Below are 11,402 nucleotides of genomic sequence, written 5' to 3'. Positions count from 1 at the left end.
TAAATGGAAACCAGGAAATCTCTCTTAGTATAGATGGATAACAAATCTTACTTGATTTTGTGTCAATTTACAATACAAATTGTGAAGATATATATGAACTTATAGCTATGGGTTAGGCTGAATTGTCCCCTCTCCCAAACCGACAAACTATTGTTAGAACCGAAATAAAATGGTTGAGTTCAAGGGGAAATTATATTGTGGTTAGCCCACATGGTACCAAGAGCCAAAGAAACTGTGAGGAAAATCCCCATCTTCTTCAGAAACACACTACAACTATTCCCACCTCTTATATTAACCAAGCAAACCTTTTCTTTTTTGTTGCTCCACTTAATTAATCCAAGTCCCTTCTTATTGGTAATTTCAGAATTGCCGTTTTCTTCCACACTAGTTGCAGTTGTAGTTCTGGTGAAGGCATCCATCAATTTCTCATCTTCCATATGTTGCCCAAGATAGAAGATCATGTGCATCAATATAAGTGTAACTGCACAAACAATAGTGCTTGCAATTTTCCTCCATGGCCTTGTTGATTTGGCAATTCCGTCGAACTTTTCCATCACAAGTTCCTTGGACCTCTCAAACAAAGAACCTCTATCCTCAGACTTTTTTGGCGCAACAACTCTCTCTACAAAAAAGTTCTGGCCGAAAACTGGGTTTAGATGGACCTTAACTGTTTGTGAAGGCATTAACTGGTGAAAGAATGTTTCAGCCACCTGCCGAGTTGAAACAAACATGCCGTGATTAACTTGAATTTCTTCGATGACTTCAAAGCTTGGAGAAGGCGAATAATCATCCATGTTTCCATCATGGAGGAAGTTCTCGTTCGGGTCTTCATTGATGAAACTAAGTGAGAAATCATCATCATTTGCCTCATTATCATTGAGTTCCTTGATTATGCCACTATGATGCCCGGTTTCTCCTGCAATTGAATCTTTTGTTAGCCGAAAATAAAGAAGAATTGCAATAACCTAAGTGTAAACCTGAAAGATAATTAAGAAATACAAATCTTGCATATACCTTGAATCTCATACTGTTGCTCTTGTTCTTCCCTACGAAAAGATGAAATATTTTCTATTGGAACTATCTTGTGTTCCTCCGTGAAACTCTATCCAATATCACAAGGGAGAATGTATATTAATATCAAGAAATAACAAATGAAGGTAATGCATTTAAATGGAAATCTAGCATTAGGGTTAGCAAGAGATCATTAAATTTTAGTCAAACTGCATTTTCAAGAAGCTGGTTTTATGTTTTTATGCGCGCCAAGTATGATGGATGGTAAGTTGATAAGTTAAATTGTAATATACCTTCTCTAGATCTTTGTCTGACATTCCTATCCATCTTAGATTCTCGGCTGTATTGTCCATCCTAAAATCATCCTCCAGGTCTCCAATCTCGATTGACCGTGTATACGAATTTCCCCATGTTTTGTCATCCACATATCTCATAGAATTCATGTGACCAGTAATCTGATTATACTGAGCATCTCGGTCAACCATAAAGCTAAAGTCATTGGCTGGAGGAGCATAGTTTCCACCCCATGTCTGATCCACAAGATTACTGGATTGATTGATCATTTCTTGAGAAACATGTGCAACTGAGAGAATTTCCTGCAAAGCATCAGTTTCAGTACTTGTGGTGTCAGGTGCAGGATTTGAGTATTGCATCGTTTTGAAGTCGGTGAGTCCAACTTGAGAGAAATCCTCCACTTCTAATGGAGGAAGTGAGAGTCGATGCTGCAGCCTTGCACATTCTAATGCAATATCAACCTGCAAGTAGGAAAATGTTGTGAGGAAAATAAACAAATAAAGGAAATGCATTTGTCCAAAAAAACTAGCGTGTATCTTTTGTTGAACTCTCAAACAGAATCATTATATTTGTTTCTTTTTACGCTTTAAGTTAGTAATTCATAACTTTTGTCTAACTGTGTAATAATTTCTCTACATAACTTTTCATATATATTAAAATGAAAATTAATAATACCTTAGATGGAGGGTAGGGAATGTTTCCATGTGTAGAAATATGAGAAAATGAGGACGAGCAATTAAAAGCCTCTTTCGATAAGAACTGTGTCCATTTTCCATCTCTTTTTCTACCCATGTCATCAAGTGAGTTTGTATGAACAAAGTTTGGTGATGAAGAGCATGCATTGTTCATTTGCATCGGATAACTTGAGCTCTCGAAATCTTCACATCTTCCTCCATCAGAATACAGTTCATTAACGCTAGATGAATGGTCACTGGTTAGCTGGTAACTAGTAGTACTTGTGCTACCATAATGCTCTCCTATCTTTGGCCCCGTTGCAGTCTTCTTAAAAATACGGCATAGCGCATATGCGTCCTGTACGAATGCATATATATGTTTCAAAAATCTGTAATTAATTGCATGAGGGTTTTTATTACCATGAAATTTCAAACTGTGAATTTTGAGAAAGAATTAGAAAAGAACCTGAACCTGCAAGCCTAGTGCAGTTTCGCACTCCCTCTCGTCGAGGCGATATTCATGCATAACCCAATCGGTTCGAATCCCATGTGGTGCCCTTCCTCTGTAATAAACTAGGGTTTTCTTCATGCCTACAGCACGCGTCTGAGAGTTTACCTTCCGATCCTTTCCCGTCGCCTTCCAATATCCGGCTTTAGTTGCACGATTAGTCCTCGATCCGTTAGGGTACTTCCGATCTCGCGGACTGAAGAAATACCACTCCAGATCTTTGCTAGGCAATAATGACTTTCCTATATACGGCAATATTTCAGTTTGTTTTAAATTGGTTACAGTGAGTAAGTTATTAAAGCCAGAGAAAGGAATGACTATAGGGGATCACATTTCATAATCAATGTGGTTACTGATTTGGTATGAAAGTGTCAGGAAAATATAGTCTAAAATTGTGGTTCGTCCACCGTTATTCCCTAAAAAATAACAACAAAAATAATAACTATACCAACGACGACATAAGAAAGTACTAAGAAAAACATTGTCATTTGGAGGAGATCGATTCTCTCTTACAATCAAGATATAGTCTCAATGACGGTACCTGACTAATAGATGTTTGTTACGTGTTTAAAAAATAAAGCATCCATACAATAAACGCTTCTCATATCATAAATTGGAGACAAAAACGTATATTTTCATTTGGAGTAGCAAGTGGATAAACATACAAGCAGTTGCATGGCTTAATTATCAACATATAATATTATCAATAATTAAGAACATTCTTTGTGGAAGCTTTAACATAACACTAAGACTGTATATGATTGTTCTTTTCAAGGCCTCCGTAGCCCAGAATCTAATCTTGGGAACACGTCACTCACAAGTTTAATTAATTAAGAACCAATAATGTAATAAAAGAATTTAAAGGGTTGTGAAGGAAGAAGTGCATGGAAAGCATTGCTTGGAACTCAATACCTATCGCACACAAAAAGCAATCCTTTTCTTTTTCCCTGCTAGCTTTTTTGACTTGGTTCTTTCTTTGTCTTACTACAAAACTTGGTGTTCACAACAGGAACCCTAAAGATCGAGGGACCGGTGTGTCGGTGGTTTTAAGTATTCTTTACACTCAATTTTTTATTATTATTATTAAAAACCCTAATGGATATTTAAAGGTTAAAAGTTCAGCATATTTGACTCATAAAAGTAAAGCAAGTATTTCATCATTAGTTACAAAAAAAAAAAATATTAATAATAATAATAAATAAATAAACATGTACTTAATTCATTGTTAAGTATTCCGATACGAGCGTAGTTGAACACAAATAAAGGATAAGGGTGCCCAAAGAAGGCAAAAGATCGAATTCCTTTTTTTACATAAAACATCGGCCATAATCAATTATTCAATTATGTTCGTGTTAATAATTTGGCACAAAACTGCTATAAACAAATTTATAAATAAGGGATTGTAGGAGAACTAACAATTTTAAAGACTAAAATGATGTTATTTCATCTGAAGCATTACATTAGGGGGTGGTGCAGCACTACTCTTGTTAACTTAAGCACATGCCTCTCAATTTTTGAACATCGGATTGAATGAATTAATGAAGATCAATGATAGAAATTAACAGGCTAGGGGGCATGTGAGAGATAAAAAGAGATGTGCTTGAACAAATTAACAAGCTAACACTTAAACAAAATAACGAAGGAAAGAATAAATATATAAATAGATAAGTAATTAATATGAGAAATAAAGGGAAAGAAAGACATTACTGGAAAAACAAATTATAAATACTGTTCAGAGGGAGTATACCTGGTAAGTCCCATGGCTCACACTTGTAGAGATCAACTTCAGGGATGACCTCTAATTCGATCTTACGGCCATTAATCTTTCTTTTGAGGTAGTAAGCAACTAATTCCTCATCTGTGGGATGGAACCTAAAACCAGGAGGTAATGAAACAGGAGCCATGTATACTATGGACCTTCTTCTTCTTCCTCTTAATTATAATAAAAGGGCACAACTGTTAGTAGCTAGCTAGCTTGGATGACAAGCCTCCTCAACCAAAATCAAGAATTGCACCCTGCAATAATCAATCAGCCACAAAACCCTAGTTATTAGAGGATATTAGAAATTATGATTAGTACAACACTCGTATATACGTGTTACATATAATACTATCATACGTACGATTGTACACACGAAAACTAACCTTGGCTAAGCTAGGAGGAAGAAGAAGATATGAAGATCCAAAGCTGTGAGAGAGAGAGAGAGAGAGAGAGAGAGAGAGAGAGAGAGAGAGAGCGGTTGGAATGTGGGGGTTGCTTGGGGTTTTGTTAATAAGAGAACAAAAAGGCAACGATGGAAAACGCAAGCAAATAAAGATGGGGAGGCTGCCACCCCCACCTGTTATATTTCCTCTCTCCAGATCTCTCTGTACTTTAACTTTACAGATTTGTTTTTCCTCAACCAATCAACATGCATGATTCCTCTCATCGTTCTTTACAAGCTTAATCCATCTCTCTCTCTCTCTCTCTCTCTCTCTCTCTCTCTCTCTCTCTCTCTCTCTCTCTCTTCTCTTTCTTTGTCGCTCTCCCTCCATTGATCCCATGCTTCGATCTTGTCCTTTCTTGGAACCTCTGCTCCACGTGGAGGTGTCTTATTGGAGGCATTACAGGCCCTTTGTGCAAACAAGTATCTTTTCTTAACGAGAAACCGCGGAAACGAATTTCGGCGGCGTTGTAACTCAAGACTGTCCTTTTCACATGCTCGTCCCCACTCTCCCCACATTCCTTCATCTCTTTTTCTTCCTAATAAGAACCGATTACAAAATTAATCAGTATCTTCCTTTTGTCTTTTCTAGTCATTGGTATAAGCCAACCCAACTAACAGTTTTTGCTTTCCACTTTTATGCATATCACATGCTTCTTGTTTTCTTCTTATGTCGAAGATTAATTATTTATCACTTGACTTGACCCCTACAATTAACGAAACAGAAAATAGTATGTAGTTCTTCGTACTGCGTGGCAAAAAAGTACGTAATTCCGCTCATTGAGCGTGGTTACCAGGAGTAAGTGTTCACTAATTATAAAATGCCTCAAAGTGACAAAGGGTGAGGAATAGTGGTACGAAACCAAGGGAAACTTACATAGATGGCATGCAAGTATCCACCAATGCGTAGAATATGACTCTAAAAGACGGTAAAACCAACACCAAAAGGAGAAAAAACTTATCTTAAAAGACGGTAAAACCACACATAAAGAGGCGTATTACGGGTTGTCCCACAGAGAAAATGGAACCTTTGTCTTAGGGATTTAGGTTAGATGTTCATGTTCTAATAGAAAATTCAGTCATTAACTATTGAATCAAACTTTGTAAATATATTAGAATAAATGTTATGTACTACTATGGTTTAGTATGTAATTAATCATCTTCACTTGTAAATGGAAGGTCTTAAGTTTGACTTTCGTAATTATTATGGTTAAACCATTGTGTGACAACCAAAATCTTTCTGTAACTATATTGTTGTATTGAAAAAATTTATAGGTGAACTGGCCAAGAATCTCTTAGATGCATATATACGAAAATTCTCGCCGGCACATTTTTATTCACGAGTGTATGTACGATTGAGATTTAGTTAAATATCAAAAGTTCACAAATGAAAAAAATGTGTGAATGAGCAAAGCTTTTGCCATATATATAGAAGGCCACAAAAGAAATTGCTCAACTCACAGTTAAAGGGTCTATGATTCTTGCATGACACCAAACAATGTGAAAATTTGAAAGTTTAAAATTTACAGTCTCATAAGATAGTAGTTCCATGTACATCCAAAAATGTCTATGAACACCCTTACTTTCTTGAAAACCAAAATTATTTTTTCCTTTTTCTCTAGACACCCACAATTTTGTACAATAAGCTTAACCTTCTTTTAAACTCTGAAAAGTATATTGCCATTCCAACAAAAGTTTTCTGAAAACAATACGAAAATTTGCTGAGTGACCGCATCCATGAATCACGATCCGCCATGGCTGGCGGACTAAATCACCGGTGACCTCCGACTTGGGACCACAGTATTAACTGCTGCCACTTTTAATTTGTTCAACACCCCCTCTCTCTTCTTCTATCTCACTTGATGTCCTTTGAATAAAAATGAAACTTTGAGTCGTAAGAAGAAACAGACTCAACTTCCTTCAAAAGCAAAATGAAAAGTCATAGAGTGAAAAACGACAGCAACAGCATTCTTATAAATATAACCCCTTATTTTGTTAAAATGACTGCATATTGTAAAGGCTATGAAATTGGCAGATTGAAAGATTTCGTATATTTCATTGACAAGAGTATATTGTACAATATATACATGACTAAGTCAACTAATCAACCCTACATTAATGGTTAGGAAACAGTGTCCTATATTTAGTGGGATTTGACTCAAATCTATTTAGGTAAAGGACAATACTTGACTACTCAAAGATGAGTAAGAACTCCTACTCAAAATTCTTAGTGTTTTAATCACAGAGCTTTGTGCTTATGATCAAAACTGTTCATATTATGAATCATAATGTAAAGATCATCTATGTAAAAAATAAATTAAAACTAAGGTCGTTTAGTCAATCTATTGTAGCAAATACATAGATGATTCATAATACTTTTACCAATACTGTTCATTTGTTTTTAAACAGTTTGATGACTAAACGACCTTATTGTTTTTTTTTTTTTTTAATTTTGCAGAGGCAATCTTTATAAGTTGATTTATAATATGAACGGTTCTGATTATAAACACGAAGTTCTATAAATTGACAACGAACAATTTTGAGAAATTTTGAGTAGGAGTACCTAATCATCTTTGAGTAGCCAAGTATTGTTCTTTTATATAATACAAGATATATTACATATAATACCGTATAATATTTCCTAATACTCCCCCTCAAGTTGGAGAGTGAATATTATGAAGTCCCAACTTGTCGCGCAGTGTCACAAATTGATCCTTCGCCAAGGCCTTCGTAAATAAATCTGCTAACTGGAAACATGTAGGTACATGTGAAAGACTAATCATTCCAGCTTGCAGTTTTTTCTCGAACAATGTGACAATCAATTTCAATATGCTTCATTCGCTCATGAAAAACGGGATTAGCTACAATATACAAGGTGACTTGATTGTCGCAAAATAACGGTGTCGGAGCCTTTTGCGGAACCTTTAAATCTTGCAATATACAGTGTCTTGGTTCTTGGATTTCCATGAGATGAGAGAATTTCTAAGAAAAACACAATACCCTGTAACTGACCTTCTTGTGGCATGACAACCTCCCCAATTGGAGTCACAAAAAGCCTTTAACTCAAGATTATCAAAGACAGGGAATAACAAACCTTGACCAGGAGTACTTTTGATGTACCTGAGAATTTGTAAAGCTGCATCCCAATGAGGTTTGCGAGGTTCATGCATGAATTGACTCAATGTGAAAATTGAAAAGACTATGTCAGGCCTGGTGATAATAAGATAAATCAATCATCCAACTAGTCTTCTGTACTTAGGGGGATCATCTAACAATGCTCTGTCAGTGGGAGTGAGTTTCAAATTTTGTTCCATTGAAAATTTGTCAGGATGTGCCCCCGTAAGCCCAGAATCCTGCAAAATATCTAATGCATATTTTCTTTGATATCACAATAGAGTAAATCAAATGGATTATGAGTTGATATAAAACTTAAAGGAAACGGAAGTCTAGTTTGTTTGGCTATGGGACAAGCGTTACAATTATTATCAAAAGAAATATTATTCGAAAATAATGAGGGAAATACTAATTTAAGGAAAGTAGGTGAAGGATGTCCAAGTCACATATGCCATAAATTGAAGGAATGGCAAACTTGATAGGAGACGGGCATCCGTTGCAACAACAACATGTAATAAAGACCATCACGTTGCTTACCCGATCTAATCATCTTCCTCGTAGCCAAGTGTTGCAAGACACAAAATGGCACAACAATTTAGAGAATCAGTGACTTGGCTAGCAAACATGAGATTTAAGTGAAAAGAAGGAACACACAAAACATTATCTAATGTGATATCAGAATTGAACGGTATGGTGCCAAAGGAAGTGATTGTGGATGAAGAGTCGGTGGGTAATTTAACAGTGGATATCTGTGAAGGTTTTGTTTTATTGAAAAGTGAAGAATCTAAGGTGGTGTGGTTGGTAGCCCCGCTATCTAGAATTCAAGGCTTTGTAAATATAGAATTAATAGAAGCAACAGTAAAATGGGATAGACCTGCAGCGTTTGCATAAACATTGTTATTACCAGAGGCATGGTTTAAATTTATCATGGATACAACGTGGGCCAACTGTTGAAGTTGTTCTGCTGAAGGTCCTTGCAAAGCATTTGATTGAGACATGTGCAGTTGAAAGGGGGTAACTGCTGTATTGGCAGCAAGGTGATGACCATACGTTGCGTTGGTAGCAAGAAAAAAATGACCCAGCAACTACATTTGCAGCAAGGAAGGCAGCACGTGGGTTACTGCTATGAGACCCACGTGAGTGAGGCTTGTTGATGTGTTTCTTGTCTTGGTTTCCCCCATAACTAGAATCCTCAATCCTATTCTTTATTCTACATTTGTCTTCAGTGTGACCTCTTTTGTCACAAAACTTGCAATAATATTTTCGAGTCCTACAATTGTCAATTGTGTGTCCGTCTTTATCACAGTATTCACATCAAAGATTCTTGAAAGAGGAATGGTTCGATCAACTTTGGACTGCAGCATCGATTAAGAAATTTTCGGTTAGTCCCGATGTCATTTGTCGTTGTGTTTTAGCTTGAATGACAAGTGAATAAGATTGACGAACTTTAGGTAATGGTGTCATCATAAGAATGTTACTGCGAACTCCGTTGTAGACGTCATTGAGGCCAATGAGAAATTGCATCATCTGATTTTCTTCTATTTGCTCATTATGTGCCTTTGTCTGATCGCAGGTAAGAATGGGTCGATATGTCTCTAATTCATCCCAATGGCCTTTAAGTTTTGTAAAATAAGTCGAGATTGTCATGGAGCCTTGTGAGAGAGATGCGATGGACTTCTAAATTTGATAGATTGTTGGTGCATTCTTCTGTGAAAATTGATCTTTGAAATCTTCTCACACCTTTTGGGCGCTTTTGTCATGAACAACTCTTTTAGATAAATCAGATTCAACTGATTGAGTAAGCCATGATAAAATCATAGTGTTGCATTGACTCCAGAAAGCATATCTTTTGGTTGGTCTATTGCTGAGGGGGGTTGAATGGAGCCATTGATGAAGCCAATTTTGTTCTTGGCTGTGAGAGCATGGATCACAGATTTACTCCAAGATGGATAATTGGGTCCATTTAATTTTTTTGAAACGATCATATGACATGGGTTGTCTGAATGATGAACATAGTATGGACCTGATGAATCCATGTCGATATTGTTATTGGTTTGATTATTTTGTGGTGGTTGAACTAATGTGTTTGACATGATGTTTGGAAATGATGATGGTTGAAAATGTAGGCAATCAAGCACTAGAACCTTATGCTTTGCATACCATGTTAAAATGATTGAATATTGTAAAGGCTGTGAAATTGGCAGATTGAATGATTTCGTATATTTCATTTAAGTATATTGTACAGTATATACACCACTAAGTCAACTAAGGTCATCTCCAACTGATCCGACCAAATGGCCATAGGGCTAAAAATAGCTTGGAATAACACGAAAACCGTCTCCAATCAAGTATTAGGTCAAAGGGCTAGTGGGCCCCATCAACCAAAACCCCAAATCAGGCCAGGGGACTGGCCATTTCCAACCCTCTAGCCTAGCCATCCAGCGTTAGAATGTCAAGCTTCATTTTGTGGCAGGTGCAAGAATACCACGCTTTCTTCGTTATTGTGGCAAGTGGCATTCAAAATATATCCGAAAACTTTTATTTTAATATGATTGTTTAATTTAATTAATCATATTAATTCAATTAAAATAATAAATTATTGATTAACCATATTAATTCAATTAAAATAATAAATTATTCATTGAAGGGGTTATGTTTGGCCTATGGCCATTTGGCCCCTTTGGTTAGAGATGCAGTTTTTTGTCAAATGACTATATTTGGCCTATGGCTCTTTAACCCACTCGGTTGGAGATTGTATAAAATATTGTTTGACACTGTTCATTAAAATATAATTTCTTGCAGGGCTATAGGGATAAACATGACAATTTGATCCTCCTTCGGTTGGAGATGACCTAATCAACCCTACATTAATAGCTATTCAAACTTATTTAGGTAAATATAATACAAGATATATTACATATAATACCGTATAATATTTCCTTATATATTGTTTAGGAGAAGCAACAAAAGTTTACTCTTAACGCTAAAGCTTTTATAACCTCCTTTGCTGCCTTACATGTGGCCGCTTCATCCCTTGCCAGCTACCAAAAGAAACTTATTTACGAGAATATGTCACTGCTTTGCTTTTACTGTTAATAAAAGTTTATTAGGTGTTTTTCATTATATTAAGACCTTTTAATTTAAACCCCAAAATAAAATAGCTATCAGACAACCTTTCCCTACTGAAATTGGGAAGTTTTGGAACTTGTAGATACTGAGATATGAAGGCCTTGATCGATCGACAGTCTCGCCGCCGAAAGGAGAGCGCGCCATTTGAGAGTAGGAGGTAGGTTGGGTATGACGGGAGGGAGGAAACTTTCATAATATTCAAATTATCCTTCTTTCATTAAGATTTTAAAAATAAATAAAAAATTTCACGTAGTGGGATTATAGGTGGTTACATTCATTATTTATAAATATATATTTTAATGAAAAAAACAACTATTTTTAATTAAGTAAACAAAAAACAACAAAATTTGTTTTGTAAATTACGTTATTGCTCTTAACTTTTTTATTATGATAGAAGACTAAATAATTTTTTTACTCTTTTTTAGTTGACAAAGAAAATCCTATTGATATGTAATTTAGATAAAACAA

General features: G+C 35.8%; 1 protein-coding gene and 1 pseudogene across 2 annotated transcripts; both read right to left on the bottom strand.

Moving 5' to 3' along the window:
• Positions 1 to 4,803, bottom strand: LOC137708636 (NAC domain-containing protein 86). 2 transcript variants are annotated; one of them, XM_088689637.1, is made up of 7 exons: positions 4,633 to 4,803; positions 4,235 to 4,503; positions 2,446 to 2,729; positions 1,981 to 2,337; positions 1,305 to 1,766; positions 1,015 to 1,102; positions 1 to 916 (listed from the first exon to the last, which is right to left on the bottom strand). In XM_088689637.1, the coding sequence occupies exons 2-7, from the start codon at positions 4,389 to 4,391 to the stop codon at positions 180 to 182; spliced, it is 2,085 nt and encodes a 694-aa protein (XP_088545763.1). In that variant the 5' UTR covers positions 4,392 to 4,503; positions 4,633 to 4,803; the 3' UTR covers positions 1 to 179. The 2 variants fall into 2 exon arrangements, with proteins under 2 accessions (XP_088545763.1, XP_088545764.1); XM_088689638.1 differs by having other exon boundaries at positions 2,452 to 2,729.
• Positions 4,804 to 8,705: 3,902 nt separating this feature from the next.
• On the bottom strand, positions 8,706 to 9,898 carry LOC148689757 (uncharacterized; annotated as a pseudogene).
• Positions 9,899 to 11,402: the final 1,504 nt, after the last annotated feature.

Source organism: Pyrus communis, chromosome 17 (assembly GCF_041283825.1).
Source record: "Pyrus communis isolate YQ-2024b chromosome 17, ASM4128382v1, whole genome shotgun sequence".
Lineage (NCBI taxonomy): Eukaryota > Viridiplantae > Streptophyta > Magnoliopsida > Rosales > Rosaceae > Pyrus > Pyrus communis.
This window is presented reverse-complemented; position numbering and strand designations above follow the sequence as displayed.

Coding starts and splice junctions, on each gene's coding strand:
- LOC137708636 (XM_088689637.1), bottom strand. CDS start 4,391: ATGGCTCCTGTTTCATTACCTCCTGGTTTTAGGTTCCATCCCACAGAT. Junction 1,767..1,980: donor TTCCCTACCCTCCATCTAAG/GTATTATTAATT, acceptor TCCTACTTGCAG/GTTGATATTGCATTAGAATG. Junction 917..1,014: donor GCAACAGTATGAGATTCAAG/GTATATGCAAGA, acceptor ATTCAATTGCAG/GAGAAACCGGGCATCATAGT.